General features: G+C 48.2%; 1 protein-coding gene across 1 annotated transcript in view; it reads left to right on the forward strand.

The window, feature by feature from the left end:
• The window catches only part of GALNT14 (polypeptide N-acetylgalactosaminyltransferase 14), a 100,904-nt gene that overhangs the window by 33,933 nt on the left and 46,551 nt on the right, over positions 1-20,420 (forward strand). The window contains exon 2 of the mRNA XM_050316153.1: positions 2,180-2,349. Within this exon, the coding sequence (XP_050172110.1) occupies positions 2,180-2,349 (170 nt within the window). The remainder of the gene's footprint in view (positions 1-2,179; positions 2,350-20,420) is intronic.

Genomic DNA, 20,420 nt, shown 5'->3' on the forward strand with positions numbered 1-20,420 from the left:
ATTCAACCCTTGGGTGCAAGGTATATCCAGGGTAGGAGGAGAAGCAAATACTGCTGGATGAGCCACCGGTATTTGTCCAGTTTACTGCTGGGACCTCCCAGCAACAGAACATTACTGGGGTTAGATGGATGCTGGGAAAATGCCATCCCAGACCCTGAAGCACATGCCAGGACTCTCCTGTGTGTTGAACCCCTGCTTCTGCTGCCTGACCAGAGCCTCGCTGCCCTTGTAGCAGGTGCAGAAGCTCCAGTTTTCCTGGAGCCACGGTTGCTTGCAGGAATCCACCAGCCCTCCCACCTGAGCCATCAGATTCTTGCCCTGCTGTGCCCTTCTAGCTGATCCAAAGCTATTGGGTTTAACTGATATTAAAAAACAAACAAACATATATATGCACGCATCTTACAGCCTCAAGTGCTACGTGGCCGCTTCTGAAAGCCATTTTTCTTATTAAGTTTGATAAAACCAAGTTTTATTTTTCTTCACAGCATTAAAATTTAGGGACTGCAACTCCGTGGCGGTTGTTTTAGCAGCGCTAGGCCTCCCGGGGTCATCATGAAATCTTATAAACATCAGGCTGTCGGTGGCTCTGCGATGCAATCGGCTCTCTTTTCCCTGATCTTTTACTGTGGCAGTAAATCACGTTTTGCAAGATGCCTTAGAAAAAAGCATAAACAGTATTTATCACCCTGAGCACGTCGGTCCTCCCAAAAGTCCGCAGGCGGGTTCTGTGCATCCTTCTCGTAAACCTCCTGCAGTGACCTCGCTGGTTTCATAACTTTCTCCCAGCCTTGGTTAACTTTCCCTTGGTCTTGAGTGACTTTCTTCCAGTGTGGTTGGTGGCCCTGTAGTTTCTTCTGATATTCCCACAATGGGGTAAATGCTGGAGAAGCTCCTGAGAAGGCCATGGGGTCACACCAGGGGAGGATGAATATAGCCCTGTGTCTGGAAACCCCTCCATGCCTGGGCTTTGCTGCCTTTTTGGAAGTACTCATGTTGCTGTAACCCAGAGCAATGGGGGCATCCTGTGTTTGGAAGTGCCTGGCTTGGTCCTGCAGTGATTCACTTGCAGGAGCCAGTGCTCCCTCCTCCCCTTCCTCTGACTACAGAAAATGCACTGCCAGATGCGAGAAAAATCAATTACAGGATAAAAATCACCCATTTCAAAAGCTTCATTTTGTGCTATTAGCAGGCAAAATCGGCTTTGAGATGGTGTGAACTGAGGAGGGTGAAAAAAAAAGAAAAGAAGAAGAAAAGATCAATTATTGGATAAGATCACAATTTTCTTTAGGGCTGAGATGTCTGTAAATGTTTGCATCTCTCAGTGCTACAGGTAGGCCAAGATCAAAGAGGTTGTGCTGCTGCAACGAGATCTTATCCGCATGGTGTTGTGCTGGCTGGCTCAGACACTGCCAAAGGGTGCTTGAACCCCCTGACAGCATCATGCTACGGAGGGATGTTTAAACCCCCCCCAACAGCACCAACCCACCAAGAGATGCTTAAACCCCCGATGGTTGTCAGAGCTGTTGGGTAGCCCCGAAATGCAGCTCCTCCATCCTTCTGGAGGGGGGGCCGCACAAGCACGTGCTTGCTTGCTCTTCTCTCTGTGGTAGGGCTGAAGACCTTAGTGGGAGACTTGTTGTGGCGAAGATGGACTGAAACTGGGCTGGAAGGATGGTGGCACCTGTTCTTCTAGAATCCTGTTACTTGAGCTAGTCCTCGGCCTAGGGAGTGACTGTGGAAATGTGGGACTGTGCTTTATGAAACATCTCCTGTTGATGGCCCTTTTCTGAAGAGTTACAGGGGCGATGGGTCAAGTGATGTAAAATACCTTTGTTTCTTGGCTGGAGAGAAATTAAAACCCTCACAAAACCTTTGCGCTTTTATATTTCTTGAGGCCATGCTGCTTGAGAGCGGCATCCCCCAGAGACCTGAATTTGGTTTCAAATTAGTCATTTTAAATTCAAATTGGCAGGCTCTCTCTGACATGGTGTTTTGGGACCTAAGGGGAAAAAATAAACCCCGAAGACCTAATGGGACTCCTTGTTGGCCTGCTCTTGCAATGCTTACCCATGTTGCAGTGCTGACCGACCTTCCGGTGGGACTTGGGAGGATCTCTGGAGTGGGGTCAGGTGTCCCCTGGTCTCTCCTCTGTCTAATGGGGCTGACTTTGTGCGTGCAGGAGTCGGATGTGGACTGGGACGACCTTTGGGATCAGTTTGAAGAGCGGAGGTACCTGAGTGCCCGGAGGTGGAAGGGCGGCGAGGACCCGTACCGGCTGCACGCCTTTAACCAGCGGGAGAGCGAGAGGATCCCCAGTGACCGTGCTGTCCGTGACACCCGCCATCACAGGTTCTGCCTCCCCCCTGCTTTCTCCTGATCTTGTGAAACTTCACTATATTTGGGTGGATAGTTCGTTTCTCTTCAGGGCCGTGGTTTTGGGTTGCTAGGTGGGTCTGGGCCCTTGGCCCACAGAGCAGAGGGTGTTCTTGAGATTGCTTCTGTCTGAGTTATATTTTTAGGATTGACTCACTTTGCTTGATATCCTGGCATGTCTGGAAGTCTTAAACCTATTAATTAAAACCTATATAAATTTTCCTGGAATTATAAGGAAAGAAAGGAAAACCCTTTTTTTGACCTTCAGAAAAGTAATGGGTGCGCAAGAACACTTCTCCATGATGGTCAAAGTTTTCACTGGTGCTGGGAGCTCTTACTCTGCAGGCAATGCAGTGAAGTGGTGCAAGGCGGATAAAATAACTGTTAAACATTGATTTGGCTCTGTAGAGAGAGGAGTGGGGAATGAGAGGCAATTGCTGAGTGAGAGGGAGAGGTAAGAACTTTCTGGATTACTGGTTGCTTCAGCACCACTGAGTTCAAAAATATCCTTTGGCACCCAAAGGACCCCTTGGGAGAGGCAGGGAGGATTGCAGCAAGGGTTGTCTTGTAGACAGAGCCCTACTACCTTGTCAGCATGAGAAGGGTGGGATGGGAGTTTTGGTGCACCATTTCTTGCTGAGAGCGCAGCTGTAACCTCCTGTGGTTGCCTCTCCTAACTCCTCAGGGAAGAGCTGCCCTTCGTGGGTGCAGGTTGTTGAAGGTCAGTGAGGTTAATGGTTAGTTTTCTGGATGGAGTGATGCAGAGGTGTCCCACTGGTGAAGGAAAAATTCCCAAGGTTCCCTCAATGCAGTTCTCCTCATTGTCTTCTGAGGGCACAGCATATGCCTGGCCCCTGCTGTCACTCACCAACCTACAGACGGTGCAAACCCTTTCCAAGGAGCTCTGCCTGGCATCGTGTCCCAACTTGCTGGCAGCAGCCATTCTCTACAGTCTTCTCTTGGGAGCCCTTTGGGGGAAGTCCTGTTTTGGTGGGAGCTCTGTGCTGGACCCAGTCATGGCACCTTGCTGCCCATGCTGCACCTTGTTCCCAGATCAGAACAACTCCACTCCTGGCATCTGACCCAACTCTGAATTTCCCCTATTCCAGTTCAAAGGCAGCACTTAGGCTGAAATGCTGAAACAGCACGAGTTCTCCTGCCCTATAACGTGCTTATTTATTTATTTAGCTTCTTTTTGTAGTAAGGACCAGATGCTCTTTTCTCTGGAGAGGAGCTGTCAGCCCTGACAGACACCTGTTATAGCTGAGCAGAGAGCTAGTGTGCTATTCCTGGAGAGAATTAATGCCAGGGATATTAACCATCTGCCCTACTAAAAGGGAAGACCGACTCGGCTGCCCCTTTGCCGTACCCGTGCTGCGCAGTGGCAACCACCTTGTTCCTGGGTGGGCAGATGCGGTGCTGAGTGCTCCTGTGAAAGAAAAGTTCTCATTAAGGAGGAAGTGAGGGCACAGCACCTGGGAGGGGCTAGGGCTAATTTAATTTGTTTCCAATTTCCTTAACCCGGTAATTGGATTCTGATTTATTGAATATGTCTGGAGAATGCTGCGGCTGATGCACCATTAGCCGAGCATTAGAGCGGCCACAGAGGAAATGGGGCTGCCGGGAGATCTGGGGGAGGCAGGCGCTGATGGGAAGTATGGAGGAGGGAAAAGGATCTGGGATTGTTGGTTGAGGGAGGGAGGAAAGTGCGTAACTAAGCCCGCTCAGGAAAGATAATCCTTGTTTAGATCACAGGTGTCCCGGGAGCTGCCGCAGGTGATGCTCAGGCGCTACCGTGCAACTTAGAAGCTGGTCTTGAATTGTCCAGTACAACTGTGTGGGGAAGCATGGATAAGCATGGCCTGCTCTTGAAACAGAGAGAAATTGCTGTTGGCTTTGCAAGAATATACACAGAAATATATAAAGAGGGTGGAGCATGGTGTTGAGTAGGAGATGCCCCTCCTGCAAAAGGAAGAGGAGAATCCTGTGGACAACAGAGAAGGGACACCCCCAGGGCTCATGCTGCATGACCTACTGGAGGTTGTGTTTAGAGGCTTGATTTCAACGGAAAACCTAGATTAAGCCGCTTTATGCAAGCCAGACTGGAAGCATTCAGGCTTCCTTATTTGAGAGTGAACCCGAGGATTTGGACCTTGATTCTGCTCCAGCTGACTTTGGGGGAAGATACATCCTGTCGCAGATCCTACATTTAAGGGGCACCACCATGTCGAGGGGCTCCTGCCTGGCTCACATAAGGGGTTAGGAGGCTTTTGAGAGGGTCTCGCCCATCTCTTCAGCTCATACCCATGAGCAAGCAGGTTCTCCTTCAGCCTCTCAGTCAGATGTTGCTCAAAGCAGATTGCTCTGCTCTGTGACCAGGTTTCCAGTGTGTTGGCTCCCCATCCTTTATCCCCTCTGTATGACACGTGGCAGCACTGAGATGCATAGGCCTATAGACCATGGTAATGTCCCAAGACCCACACCCTGAAGTCTGGATCCTAAGGGCTGGGATGTGGGAATGCTGCTCCTTGCAGCTTCTCTGTGGGCTATTTTTCCTTCTGGTTTTATCCTTCTGGTTGCAGAAGATTTCCTGGAGTTTTCTTTGCTAATTCAGCCAAGCACCTGGACCTTTCCAACAATAGCTGCAAAATCTGGCAAAGGCTGAGCAGTAAGCTCCTTGCCAGAAGGGCATGGAGAGGGCAAATGCTTTCGATGGGATGGGATGTGGCACTGACAGCCAGTTGCTTAGCAATGTTTGCTGGATTGATTTTGTTTTTAAATTACAACCAGTGGAATAGTTTCAGATGGAGAGGAATTGCAGTACTCCAAGGAATCAGAGCTGGAGAAACTGTGGTGGCTCTCTTTGCCTGTCTCTAGCTAGTGTGGGGATTTGAACTTGGGCTTGGTTTGAGGTTTATTTTAGCCAGGGAAATGTCATGCCTTCTGTGCACTGCCTTGTGCCACTTGGCCTGTGAGATCTCGCAGCTGGAGCATTGCTCCTGGTGACCCCCTTGAATTTTGCTGCCATTAACTCCATTCCTGGTTGCGTGTTGACTAAGTCCTGGGACCACATAAAGGGATACCTTTCTCCAGGAGAGGACCTTGTATGGTCCTGTGGTGGTATATCCCATCCCCACCAAGAGTTAAGGTTAAAAAATCCCTATGACTGCATCAGCAGGTTGGACCTGGATCTTCATGGCACATCCACACTGTGCACAGCCAGCTCATACCGCCGGAGTGGGTGGCTAGTCCCCCTCCATCGTGGTAGCCACATGCCATTGGGATTAACTCATCTCCACATCCTACTTTCTACAACTCCCACTGGCAAACCGCAGGACCGAAACGGCGGTGAATGAGTCAGTGCTGGGCGTGTGCACTGGTAGGAGAGGAGCTGAGGTTTCCAATATTGCTCAGCGGCTTGGAAAGCTGACAGGGAGGATGCGTCGCCCCCGGCCATAAGATTTTGTCGTGATGGCTCCTGGGCTTTTTCCATCTGTGGCAGACAGCTCCTGAGGAGGCCGGTATTCACCACGCAACTGCTCCATATGCTGCTTAGGCTGACCTCTGCCTCCCAAATGCTCCGGTGGGTTTGATAGATGTGCAGATGCCACAGTTGTGGCTGCCAGGCTGGGCTGGGATCACGAGTCATGGCCAGCACCAGCCTGAGCGGGGGTTTGTGCTGGCTGATGGCAGCGAAGCGGAGAGGTGAATTCAGGGACAAGGAGAAGAGAGGAGAGGCTGGAGGAGAGGTGAGAGCCTCCAGCAGGCTTCTTTAGCTATTGCAAATCATGTCAGACAGCTTCAAGCGTCTTCCACTGTCTGTTTTCTTCTATTTGCCTTACTTTTTACCTCCACACTGCCGATATACGTTTAGTAGTGCTGTCTCAAGAGCTGATAGAGCAAGCAGGCCAGGGATGGAAACCTCTCAAATTCCAGCAAAAGACTGGATTTTTGAAGTTCCCTCCCTGAGTCCCCAGTGCTTTACAAGAGGTCCTACCTACCTGGCTAAAGTTTAATTTTACAGCTGCTTAAGGGGTGTGGTTGTGTGAGTATGTGTGTGTCTCAGCGAGAGAAAGCAGCTGCTAAAATCAAGTTGCAATTGAAACACGAGGCTGGCAGGAATACTGCAGATAGGAAGACCATGTGTTGCATTGTCTGCTGAAATTGAGAGCATCCTGGCAGCCCAGAAGCCAGGTCACACTAGCTTGTGCCCCCTGGAAAAGCTCTGCCCTTGTAGTCTGTCCTATTCCCTTTTCAGGGAACAACACACACCATAAGATTTCCTCCAGATTTCTTCACTCAAATCGCCTTGCAGTGCCAGCTGGAGAGTGTCCGTTGGGTAGGAGGGCTGCCCAGGGCTGGTTGCTCTGCTCGTATGAACTGTTCGTGGAGGGATGGGAAGAAGTACGCGATGGCTGTGATGTTCCCCTGGAGCAGAGAGCTGCTGTCTTGCATTTTCAAGGTCCAGAAATGTCAGGATTTCAGTCCTCAAGCAGAAGCATTACACCCTGCAGTGTTGTTTTGAGCCGTTAATTTCAGCATGTCCCAAGGGTGCAGAGCTTGCACGTTCAGTGTTACGATGGAGCAGCTGTAGTTGGGGTGGTCAAAAATACGTGACTGTGCGCTGTGCATGGGAACGACTGGGAAGAGCACATGGTCCTGAGGGTCAGCTCTGCTGGGTCTGGTACCTGTGTACATGGGCATGTGGGGCTGAGAGTGCATCTCTGCCACTGAACACCTTCCCCGCATCCCTGTGTCCCGTGTGAGCACGTTCGGCACACAGCACGTGAGAGCGTGTGTCGACATCCGCGTGCCGACTGCAAGAGGGCAGCTGTGTTGCGTGCAGAGCTTGAAGTGGCTCCATTTTTGGATGAGTTGATGACTGACTGCATCCCAGGAGTGGCAAGTAGTCAAGTGCGCTGAAAATATTGTAACATCTTCTTGGAAGTGAAGAGTCGAAGAGGGGAAAAGTGGTTTTTGACAGTATTGCCTTTGGGTTAGGATGCTTATGATGCCGTTGGGCTTTTCACATTGCCGTGTCTTCTTTCAACTTCCTTTTTCTGCTAGACCAAAACCATTTTGAGGTGACTGGAGGTGAACACTGGGTCTCAGCATCTAGAAATGCATTTTGTACCTCACATAGGAGTTTAAGCATCCTACCTTTCTCACCTGGTTTCTTGAGAGTCCCCAGCAGAACTTAGTGTCTGGAGAACGTACATGTGTGGGAAACCTCAGACAGGGCGGATCAGAGGCTCTGCTCCACTCTGTTGTCCTCAGTTCTACCTGAACCTTAGATCTGCAGAAACAGGTAAATACCTAGCATGTGGCCAAACCCACTCAAGGGCCAAACCCACCCATTAAAGGGAAGGCTTGCAGGGATGTTACCCAGGTGGACCTTGAACAGTTGAGAGCAGAACCAAACCTAGAGGTTTTCCTGGTCTACTGTTGCCTTTCCCTTTGCTGACTCCATACATTTTTTCACTTTTGCCTCTGGACTGTAGCTGAGCTAATCCACAACCCTGTTTAATGCGGACTAAGTCCCAAGGGATTATTATTTTTAAAAATTGCTTACTGAAGCAGTGTCTTGTGAGTTGCTGACTTGAGATGAGCTGTGTGGTAGACCAGGGCAAGAAATGGTGTGGGTATGGGTGCATGCACCTGTGGCCTCCCTGATGCTTCTGGGTGCATCTGCTCGGGGCAGAGGGCTGCTGGGGTGGGAGGGAGTGGGACAGGTCTGAGTAGAGGAGCCTTGAGTACAGTGCAGAATGGATGGACACCTCTCTGTGAGGATGGATGGAGCTGTACAGTCTAAGATGTGAAGGAGGGAGCCAGGTGAGGAGGATGGGGGAGAGGTAGTGCTCAAATGCTGCCACATCTCAACGTGGCACTGTTGAAAGCTGGAAAAGGTGTCCCTGTGTGGCCATGTGTGCATTCTGCTGGCTTTGCTCTGTCCTACACCCTCTTCTGTGCGCTGGGGATCCCTGTGTGAGTGCTCCCCCATGAGAAATGTGTGATATTCTGATGGGAGAAGGGTGGCAGTACCTCATGTGGGCTTGGAGTGGCTGAACGTAAGGGGGTACAGGTCTCTTCTTGCTTTTGGTGTTCATTATTAGCTGCTGTCTGGCTGCCAGCAATATTCTCAAGAGTTTTTCTGTCCCTTGGTCTGTTATTATGGTTGTTACACTGTTCTCTGGGCAGAGCCAGGATATTTGTAATTTCATTACAAAATAAAATTTATCCCATTTGGGCAAAGTCATGTATGCATGAGGTTTGTCCCTGGATCTCTCAAAAGATACAAAGCACTTTGAAGCTGAAATAGCTGGGTAAGAGAAGATGTGGGATCCCCCTGTCTTTGGTCTTGGTGTCCTTATTTCTAGTGACAACAAGAGCACAGCATGATCCTGCAGGCGAGCAGTTGCTCAAATCTATGGTGGAAAATGCATTTGAGACAAAAATATCTCCATTAGGAAACAGCGTGATTGCTTTCATCTCTTGGACACCAGACCCCAAGAGGTTAGCACTCTACACTGTGTTTTTCCATCACCTCCTTAGGCTGAGATCTCTTGGGATGAAGATATGAGAACAGTCCATTAAGTAGAGCAGAGGCTGGCTTATGTCTTGGGGATAAACTAGAACTGCCTGTATTGGCCAAGGTTTTGTTTACTGCCACTGGTGAGATGGCTTTTGTGGCTTCAGTTTGAAACTTTCACAGGCTTGGTAGAGAGAGAATTGCTCATGCCTCTTGTGTGCAGCCTGATAACCCTTTGACTATGGTACAAATAGCTAGCACGAGCTGGGAATGTGAAGGAAGTATCTTAGTATGTGGTGTAGCTTCTATTAATGCAGTTGGGCAGGTGAAAGTCTGTAAGAGAGACAGCTTTGGGCAGCCAGCTTGCTCTGCACACACTATTGCCAACCCCTGACCAACTATTTGAGATCCAGCTGTACTGTCTATGTAAAAGAATGGATTGTCATGTGATCTGGGATTTATTTTCTTTTTTAGGGAATTGTCGTTATTACCTCTTCTTATTAAGTTACCCTGTTGTCAAGCTCTTCAGGAATTTACATCTTAAACATGAAGGTTATTAGCAGTCAGTTCCCCTAGCTGGGAAAATTTGCAGTCTGCTAACAGAAGGCCCAGTATGGAGCTCCCCTGATCAAACCCCACTATCTATAGCTTTGTGCTAGTTTACACTTACTGCCACTTACAGGTTGGACCTACGTGTTGCTGGTGGGCTGAGGCTTTTGAATGAACTGAAGCCTGAAGCCTGAAGTACAATTAGAGGATGCAAACTGGGAAGGTCCTATCTGGCCAAAGACTTAAGGGTGAGGCATAGTTTGACCAGGGGTGTGCACTGCATCCCCCAAACTGCCATGCACTGGTTATTTTGGCCTCCCAGCCTCTGTCAGGGAACTGTACCAGCATCTCATGGTTGTAATGGCCAGTTTGTTGCCCATAGTAGCTCTTGGGCTGACACTGGTTTTTTGTGTGTCCATTGGCTAAACCTGACCAATCTAAGAGTACAGGTGGACCCAAATCTGTTTCACTCAAAAGAGCTCAGTTCTGCACATTGTAGATTCAGTCCATCTGAAGTGCTCACCACACATAGTGGCATTTTGCACTTCGTTTTCTGGGTGAATTTGAACTTCAAACTCCAGTGAGGTTTAAGGAACAGGTGTGTGATTGAAACACAGAGAGATTGTTTTCAGGTAGCACAGAGAACAAGGAGTACTGAGGTTTGCAATTCTTGGCAGCTAAGCAAGGAAAGAAAGACAGCTATTAATCAGAAGCAGGCATTTCATAAGATCATAGGCTAATTCAGGCTAGAAGAGACCACAGGAGGTCTCTAATCCAACCTCCTGCTCAAAGCTGGGTCAGCTATGTAATCAGCCCAGGTTTGTCTCAGTGCAGAAACCAATGAGCCCACTGGGACTCCTGCACCTCAGGCTCACCCCAGCATTTTGTAAAAGCTGTATGTAATGTAAAAACCTTGGTTGCAGCACATGGAATTTGTAGTTCTTTTCCCCCAGCTGCCTGTGGTTGGGTAATAAGCTTTGAAGTTGCTGGAGTTGCTGTCCTTGCAGTGCTTGTGTTAACTGTATCTTGTCCAGTCACTCGTAGCAAGTGCATTTCAATGAGAGCAGCGGTAGGTGCACATCGAACCGTGCCTGATAAAGCTTCCTGTCCTCACTGCCTGACGGTTTTCCCAGGATTGATCGTTATGTCAGTAGAAAATCTGTGTATCAAATCTGTGCATCGCTGTGTGGTCGTCCCGAAGGAGGACTGACGAGGTGACTGGAGACCTTCATCCGTGTGATTAACAGGCACAGGACTCTGTGCTGCTGCTTGGGTGATGTTGATATTTTTGGTGGCCTCAGGTCATTCTTTGTGGGACAGCAGTGAGGGGAATTCTGTTGTCTCCTCTTTTGGGGTTCATCACTTAAGAGTGATGCACTTAATTACCACACTTGTGTATCTTCTCTGGCTTAACATTACAAGGCTTTGCCAATGGTGGGGTTGAGAAAAGCTTGAGAAAACTTAGTCAAAGACAAAAATCCCATGGAGTCTCTACTCCATTAGGTTGCCTGAAAGTGGAGGGAAATAAAAGTGGATCATTTTGGCAATGCAAAAAATCTAGTGTTTCACGTTCAGCTGCTTCTGCTGGAGTTGGTGTTTGGAATAGATGTGGGAACACCTGCATTAAGGTGCCTCTTTCCAACAGTTGCACCTACTGCTCCTGGAGAGCTTATGCAAGAAGTATAATGGGTTTGAGCACTGAGAGAAGTTACATCACCTCTGAGATGGCTGCCCATGTCTGAGCCGAGAGCTATCCTTGGCCAATGCTCCTGGACCATCATCCCAACATTCAGTTGTCCTGAAGAGCCCCTTCTTCCCTCCTCAGATGTGACAAGGCTTCTGACATTGCCCATGTTGGCTCTGCCCATGCTTTTCCCAGGAGTTAGTGTGTTCCCTGGGTATCACAGACATCCGAACCACCCTGTGTGACTTGCACAGATCACCCTGGGGAGAAGAGATGCTTCCAAGCACTGAGGTCACAACCCAATCCCAGATTTTGCTTTGATGTCTGACACAGCCTGTGGTACTGCCCTGCTCTCCAAGCCCTACCTAATCACTCCCTAGAGCTAGAGGTGGTGGGTCAGGTCAGTCAACATGCCTTCTTGGCACAGACAGAGGGTCGCTGTCATTACCAGTCCAACTGCATCGCAGCAACAGGACCTCTTCCTAACTTTTTGGTTCCAGCGATGCTATGCCTTCCTTACCTTGGCAGTGGGGTGGCTCCACTCAGGATTTTGGACCACAGCTCCACTGATCCCAGGTCACGAGTCACGCCCTGGAGCTCTGACTGTGAATGTTCGTGGTCACCAAGGGGGAAGGAGCTGAAGTGCCATGAGATGGTGCAGTTTTGTATCTTGAGGGGCTGCCTTGAGAAAAGGCAGGCTGAGGGGCTTTCATTAAAACTGGTTCTGGGAAGGGGTGCTGGAGTAGGGGTAGGCTGGTGTTTCTCCAGGAGCAGAGTTGGTTGTGTCTCGATTGTGGATGCCGTAGGGTGATGGCACACGTAGTGGTGCTTATTCTGCAGTGCTATTCCTCCCCTCTCCTTTTCCTTTTCTTATATGAGGAGAATGGGGGCAACCCTTGAGAATGAGCTGAGGAGTGAGCTAGACTGTATGAGGAGCTGATGGAAGTGTACAGGCGGGTGTTGTAGATGCAGGAAGATGTGTCACTTAAGTGGCTGTGTTACTCATTTTTTTTTCTGAAGGGTAAAGCTAGTTATATCTGAGAGGGCTGTGCTAGGAGTGTGAGTTATGGCACCTGTCTGCACAGTGAGCAGAAACGATTCGTGAGTTGTGTTCTTGGCTAGAAGGTGTCTGCAGGGCAAAGGGAATCGGCAGCGTGGGTACCGAGGGAGTCTGTAGGTGCCTCAGACTCTGTGTTTCAGAACCTGTGTCTCAGAACCCGGCTGCTGGCAGTGGGGGTGACGGGACTGTTCCAGCAAACATCGTGGTATAATATTAAATTTCTCATTGCTGTGTTTTGTTTATCCAAGTTGTCCCTTCTCCCGGCTGCACAGTGCCTTACTGGGTAGGAAGAGCATCTGCACAGGACAGGCACCCTCCTAGAAAGAATCTGAGGACCTCACTTGGGAGCAGGCACAGCTTCAATCCCAGCTGTCCCTTCCCTGGAGAAAACCTTTATTTTGTGGACTTACATTTTCCTTGCCAAAAGTTGCTGTTTCAGAGAGAAGAAAGCTGAGAACAGTTTCTCCCCCCTCTCCAAGTGACAGATTTATTTCCCTTAAGTTATTTTGGCTTTGTTTCCCTATGAGACAGTTTTGATTTCATTTTGGAAATTCCCCACCCACCCACCCTCTGCATTTTGCCTAGAAAAATACATGCACAAAATAGTTCTGGATCAATCTGAAATGACCCTTCCCTCATCCTTTTTCAGTTCATTCATCTACCCTGCTTGTATCCCGGCCCTGTTCTTAGCAGCCTCATGGAGAGATGTTGTGCGCTGTACCTTTGATGAGGACTTACTGTGGGAACCTTCTTCTGTGCAGTCCCTATGGGAATTTGCTTCAGCAGTTGGTTACCCCCCATGAGAACAGGTTTGTTTTGGGGATGGAAGAGTTAGGAGGCCCTTTGGGATTTCCCTTTTGTTATGCAGACAGGGGTGCTGGAGCAACAAGAGAAGAGTGCCTCAGAGCTGGCACTGGCAGCAGTGCTTGGGGAGAAGGGACTTGGACTGGTGCTCAGTGTCAATGCTGTGAAACTCATGGCTGAGTCGCAGTGCCGTGCTTTAAAGTACCCCCTCCACCTGAGGGCATGGAATGGACAAGCAGATTATGTACAGGAACAGGATTTTGCCTCTGTTAATATTCTGTAGCAGGTTGGTTTCTGTTGAGGAGTGACTGCTGGTTAGAGGTACTGTTAGCCCAGAGTTGAGCCCCAGCCTATCCATCAATACCACGTGTCTCTCTCCAGCCTCCAGTCTCTTGCTCAGTCCCTTGGGAAATAGCAGAGCTAGTACTGCCAGGGCTAATTATTCCTCAAGACAGAAGACATGTGATAAAATATTAACCTTTTTCAAAAACAGAGCCCCAGTTAATTAGCTCCAGTTTTGTGACACATTCACCTGGAGATAAAAGCTCGTTCCCGAGATATCTGTCTGTGGAGCAATGATCTTACCGTGTGTCCCTGTCACGATGGGGAACGTGGAGGAGGGAGAGTTGGGAATTTAATAAAAGACAGTGACCTGCCAGTCACTGCACCCTGAGGATGAGCTGCTCCATTTCAAGGTGAACTATGCCTGGGTATGGGCACTGCTGCTTGTGTTCAAGAGCCTGAAGCTGGAAATTGAGACAGAGTGGGTGGTGGGATCCACTCCACTCCCCACACCTGGCTTATGTCCATGTTGTCAGTGCCACACCTCTGGAGCCTGATTTTGGCGGCTGTGTGGGTAGACAGGGCTCAGTAGAGCTGAGTGAATAACCATGTTTCTTCAGTTATTTAAGAAAAAGAAAAGCCAGGAGGTAGCAATTTCAGGATAAACCAGAAGCAAAGCTCTTGGTGAATCTAAAAGTAAAAAGATGGGAAAACTTAAAGCTGAAGGAATCTGTTTTTCTCATCCTGAAAAGGGAAAAATTTCATTTAGATCTCAAGTTTTTGACACTCTAGTCATCTAAAAATGACAAGCTGTATTTAAAAGCAAGTGATTTTGAGTATCAGATGAAAAGTACACATTGGGCTCCTCGGCAACAAACGATGTGCTGGAGTGGAAGTGATGCTGCAATGTGTGTTGGCGGATGCAGAAACCACTGGTGGGAGGATGAGGTATCACTGTGGCAGTCACTGCACCAGGGAGAGGGGCTTCTTCCCAATGGAGAGAGGAATGGGGGTCTCTGATAGACCAGGATTGACCGCAGCCCCCGGGGTGGCTGTGCCAGCACCAGTCAATCCATGGAGGCATGGGATCTCCTTTTTAAACCCCCTATGAAGGATCCTGGGGTTTTATAGGGAAGAGAAAACCTTGCTTGTCTTGGTGCACTTCACAGAGAGTGATACTGCACCCACACGAGCCACACCAGGGCCCACTGATGATTTCGTGATGGGCATCACTTCATCACCAAGTGCTTTGGCACTCCTGGGGCACCATTGATCACTCTCTGCTAAAACCATCTGCTGCCTTAGACTGCTATATCGTATTGACCGCTTGTCTTATGGTTATTACGTGCCATCGATTACTTTGATAACTTGCTCCAAGTAATTCTGACAGAATGAAGTTGTTTGTTTAACTTCCGTGCTTGTCTCAGTATTTCTATTGACCCAATATGTTTGTGTAGGCTGAAATCAAAGTCAAGTATTAGTAAATAATGGAACTAATTCTCCGAGGCTCGCTCCTGTTGATAATTAAGGCCATGAGACAGTTTCCTCCATCAAACTCTCATTTGTTTTTTTCAGCTATCCTGCACCTTAAAGTCCCTACTCCATCAACTGCAGCAAAAGGGCAATCACAGGCACTGGTTTGGGGCTATTTGCGTGGAGTTTTGCTATAAGCACTGCAGCTCCCGAAATGTTTAAAGTGTCTTTGAGCTATCACAGCACAGAGCTGGGTTTGTGCTTCTCCAGCTGAGACTAAGGAGATATTGTGAGGATGGGGACTTCCTCTGCTTTAATTTGCCATGTGGTGCCAAGAAGCTCTGGTCAGAAAGCATCCTCCCTAAGGAATCTTTGTATCGTGGTTCCAGCCCTCTGAAATGTAATTTCAGGCTGTCCTGGCTTCTAAAGAACTTTAATAATGGATTGGTGGATTTCCTGGAAGGTACAAGGTGCCAGATGTTGCTTTTACTCTTACCAGGTGAAAACCTTTGCCATCAGCTCTGGTATTCCAGTAAAACTGGTGTCATAAATTTGGCCACAGATTAAAAGCCTACTGAAAATAAAGAAGGTTCTTTTTTTTTTTTTTCATTTTGTTTTCTTCTTTTTGCTTTTGCTGGCTCCATTTTTCTTTTTGCATCAGTTTTGAGGAAGGAAAAGTGGAGAGAGTCAAGAAGTAAGACAGACCCTGAGTCTGTGTGGAGGGCCCTGAAAGTCTGAATTATTCATGAGCTGCTTTGAAAATCAAGACACACGTTCTGGTTTAACTTGTTTTTAAATGCAGCCCTGCTATTCTTTCTTTCCTGTTTAATAGATTCTCTTTTTCCCCCTCCCCTTTTCCAAAGACAAAAATCCAGAAAATTTTTAATAAATTATAAAGACGAACGTCTCATCAGTTTTGAGGTTCACAGGCAGCAGCACGTCATGTGCACAGAAGGTTATTTTTGCCTTCTTGCATTTCCCCCTTACTTCAAATTTAGCCATTTGATTAATTTTTTAGATATCTATCTTACAGGGAAAAGAAAGAAAGAGAACCGAAAGAGGCAGTGAGTTAGAGGAAATACTAATTGTGTGGTAGCCAAATATAGCACTGTTTCAAATTCCAGAAGCTGTGTAGAAAAATGTCCTTCTTGGTCAATCCACGGTTGAGTTCAGCCAATTTGCAGGACCCAGTCCCAGTGGGCAGAGTGTGTGGTGGTCCCCTGCCAGGGCTTGGAGCTGCTTGCCTTCAGACTGTGACTGTCACACCCGTGGTAGCACACAGACTTCAGAAGAATGAGGAGGCTGAAGGGAAGGGGCTTTATCATGTCCTGCCCTCAGAAGGGCTCTCTTCTTTTGTGCATTTTCTGGTGTTTTTGTGGTAGCATGTGCTGGGGAGGGGAGAGGTGGAGGCTTGGACAGGTTCCTCTGGGATTCTTAATTTACAGCCAGAACTGGTTCACTGCCCTGGCAGATTTTTCCTGATGGTCTTCCTTACAGTTTTATCCAATTGCATCTAGTTAGAGCCTGCTAAATAACTCCTTGTTAGCTCTGAGGCTAAACATCATTGAATTTTGGTTGCAGATGTGCCTTCCCACTGTTGCTCAAGCCCTTGTAGACCCTCAAGTCATCTGCTCAAACAAGGATTCCTCACTTTGGATCACCCCTGTTTCTCCCAGCCCCAGCAGTCCCTGTTGCATGCCACCCTAGGGATTTTTCAGTCCCTTTTTGGGAATGCAAACCTGAGGCACATGCCAGTCCAGCACAGAGAAATCCTGCTGACCTTTCTCAAGGATATTTTTTCACTTTGGCAAGCCAAACCTGAGCTGGCAATCCCTGCAATCACATGGCACTGCCAGCTGACATCTGACTCCTCGTCCCTTCTTCTTTCCTTTTGGCACGGCTGTTTTCCGGATTATTCTGCCTTCCAGCTGTTTTTTTCAGCCTCTGCCTCTCTTTGCTCTAGGTCTTTTGGTGTTTCAGCAGCACCAACCTGCCAACAGTCATAGCCAGCCCAAGGTGGACCTGCAGGGCCAGGATAGACACAAGAAGGTCTGTAGTTGGTTGCAATTCCTGCAGCCACTGCTTTTACTATCATGCTACAAAGGTGTCACGTGCTCTGAGCAGCAACATTCATGCTCAAACTGTGGTGTGTCCTGGTAGAGTGGTCAACATCAAAGCTCCTGGCCTTTTGGAGGGAACCCCAGAGCTTTCTCAGTAGATCTTTGTCCCAGACCCAGCTCCAAGTGCAGGATGTGCCAGCAGCTGGTTCACTGCTGGCAGCTGTCCCCTAGCAAAGGCCTGGGTGCTGCAATGCTGGAGATGGGCAGCAAGTCAGACTATGGTCAGGCCTCTGTTTGGCAGCCTCATCCTGACTGAGGAGGGGCAAAGCATATCCAGAGAAGGAGGAGGGCATGTCTTGGGAAGACAGAGTAGGATTCTGAAGGTCTGTCAAACCTGAGTGAAAAAGTATTTTGAGGCAGCATGCAGGAAGGATGGCTTGGGGAGAGCCAAGAAGAACCAAAGGTGTTGACTGAGGTGAAAACCATAAAGAAGATCACTGACCCCTCATCGTGCTCCGGTCATGCAAATACTGAATTGTCATATCCCATTTATACTGCTGTATGAGACTGATGCACTGACTGTAACATGAACAGCTCTCCTTGGATTTTCCATCTGTGGAGGTCATCAGGTAATGATTTTTTGAAAGGTACTCTGCAGTGAGACACAAGTCACTGGGCTTAATGCATGGATAACTGAGAAATGCAGAAATAACTGGGAAAAATGCCAGAGACTGTGTTACCCAGAGGTCAAGTGAGGCGGTGCATGGAGGTGTCCAGCAGTTAGCTCTATGAATTTACTAGCTTCCACACGAGTTGGCACATATATTGCTATATAGTTTTATATCGCACCGTGTCTGGGATACCTATTTTTAGGTATTTTCATGGAAAAAATAGATGAGGTTAGTAGGAAGACATTCTTTACTGTGAGAGTGGTGAGGCACTGCCACAAGTTGCCCAGAGATGTTGTGGATGCCCCATCCCTGTAAGTGTTCAGGTGTTGGATGGGCCTTAGAGCAACGTGGTCTAGTGCAAGGTGTCCCTGCCCATGGCAGGTGGTTGGAACTAGATGATCTTTAAGGTACCTTCCAACCCAAAACATTCTATGATTTTATGATTTTATTATTTTTGTTTCAGCTCAAAGGGTTTAGGCACAATGGTTTCCCACTGCCTAGGGTTATGCCACCCTGAGAGGTTGTCCTGTACGCCACCCTGACAGGTATGAACAAAGTGCCTGCATGTCCTGCCATCCCAAGGTGTGCAGAACCTGGGTATGTTTGCTACTGGCCAAGGCAGGGCAGCTGGGGCTCTAGTCCTTTCCTTCCTGTTAGCAATTGTTTACTTGCCTAGTGTGGGTGGCTCCCTTGCTCCCTGGGGCAGTACTTTTAATTTGCCTTTGAGGGAGTAATTTTTCACACCTGTTGGTTGTCAAGACTTGCTTCAGTTTCCTCTGGGGTCCTGGTGGAAGGAATTGGTGTGACTACACCAAGGATGCATGACTGTAGTAGTTAAGTGAAGGAGTTCAAACCAGAGAAGGCTGAGCTGTTTTTTGTGATAAGAAAGAAAAATTATTAAAGAAAGCTGTCCTCATTTTTCTTTCCTGAACTGCCATCCATTTCCAGTAGTGGATTGGTTCCTGTCCCTTTGGTAAGGTACAGATGTGTTTTCAGCATCTCTGATCTTTCTCCTCCACTTTCCCTGCCACTCTGTCTCTCCAGCTGGGTGTGGGGTGACACCAGTGTCTCTGGAAGGCAGTCATTAACTGGCTGGTGTGTAGCCTGAGCAAAGCTATATAGGCTTCTCCCAGGCAGGAATAACTTGGTCCAGGCCAAGGCCAAGCTTGCTCCAGTCCTGACTGGCTGAGTCCCTTCAGAAGACCAGGCTGGCAAGAGCCTTCCTTTCAGCATGGGTGTGAGCAAAGAGCTTTGGCACTAATATTAACTCTTCCTTTGTGATTTGTGTAATTTATTTCACTCTTTCTGTGAGCTAAAAGGACTTTTTATGCTTTTCCCCCTTTCTCCGCCAAGTTCTTCTCTGCTTCTGGTGGAGCATCCAGGTCTAACACGCAGCTCGTGGTGTCTGCACTGCTGTGACGTGACTCTTGCACGTGTCTTCACTCGAGAGAGCCATCTAGTTTGGAGAGCTCGTCAGACCTGAGGAATGTCATCTGGAACCCAAAGTAGTTTGTCCATTGGGGGTGGTATGAACTGATGATGTTTGTGATGGCACATCTCTGTCCTCTGGGTCACCGTGAGTGCTCAGTGTGGAGAAAAACCCAAATACCCTTGGTTTAGATGTGTGGTGATGAGACTGCCCTCCCACGTGTTTCCAGGGAGAAGAGAGGAGCCAGGCAGGAGTTGAAAAGATGATGTAGCTCTGTCTGATGCAGCTGGCTGTTGGAAATAAATATGCAGAGGGTGCTTTGGAAGTGGTGAGCTGTGCTGAAGGGAGAGTTTGGACTTCATGAAAAACATTAAAAATTCAAAGCAGAGTTGTTGGCAGGTGATGGCCGTTGAAGTAGAACAGAAGAATGAGCAGAAGCCTGGCAGGGTAGTGGGATGATGATAATTATTTCTTGATTTCTTGAAGGAAGTTAATGAGACAGTGGAGAGGGTGAATGTAAGAGGTGGGGTTTAAGAGATGTGTCACAGCTCTGTGGGCATGGGATGTCAGGTGTCAAGGAGAAAACCCTCTGGATGACCTGTGGAGGACCAGGAGGGGTTGCAGAACAGGGTCGATCTCCGTTCACGCTGTTAGTCTTTACCATTGTGCTGTGTAGCCATGTTTGCAAGGTGGGCCTTGGTTTGGTGGGAAGCACTATGAATTAAGTTTGTAATTTTAAATGTTAAATGGGTTGAAATTCCCTGGGAATGAGCATGTGTGTTGCCCCATCAGGAGGATATCTAGGGATGCAGGGGTAGCTGTGTGCATAGGCCACGGATCTGTGATACTAGACCATTCACCAGGAGCACAAGGGTCAAAGAAAATCAAGAAAAAATCTTGAGTAAGGAACTTCGTGGGCCTGTGAGGAATTCTGGGGTGTCCAAAGTTTGGGACTTTATGCAGTTCCTGCTATGAGTGCAGGGCTCTGGCTGTCTGCTTCCTGCCCCCACAAACAAGTTCTCCGTAATTTATTCCTGAGCTGTTAATGGCACATAGGGAACATGGAGATGAGATGAGCTGCTCTGTCCCCCCTGAAAGAAGTGTAACAAGTTCAGACTGGGATTTTCCAAGGGTGATCCCCAAGGTGTTTTCAGCCAGAATACCCTTCTAATAACTTTTTAGTTCTGAAATTATTTCAGGTTTTAATGGGGAAAAAACCTTAAAACAAGAAAAATGAAACTTCCTTAAAATGGAAGATTGACTTCTGGGTTTGCAGGAGGAAATAACAATTGTTTCTTCATCTGGGTGCTCTCTCTGGGGTGTTTAGGGCAGGTCAGCCTGGCTTCTGTCCTCTTTCAGTCTCCCAGATGTTAGGAGCTGGTGGAGCAGCCCACATTGCAGGCAGTTCAGCCTGGCAGCAGTCCTGCTAGCACTTGCTGTGCTAGGATTGCTCCCCAGTCCTGCTGCAAGGTTTCAAAGCATCAAATTTTAAATGACTTTAGCCAA

This window comes from Myiozetetes cayanensis, unplaced genomic scaffold (genome assembly GCF_022539395.1).
Source record: "Myiozetetes cayanensis isolate MyiCay16 unplaced genomic scaffold, myiCay2020 scf2-11, whole genome shotgun sequence".
Lineage (NCBI taxonomy): Eukaryota > Metazoa > Chordata > Aves > Passeriformes > Tyrannidae > Myiozetetes > Myiozetetes cayanensis.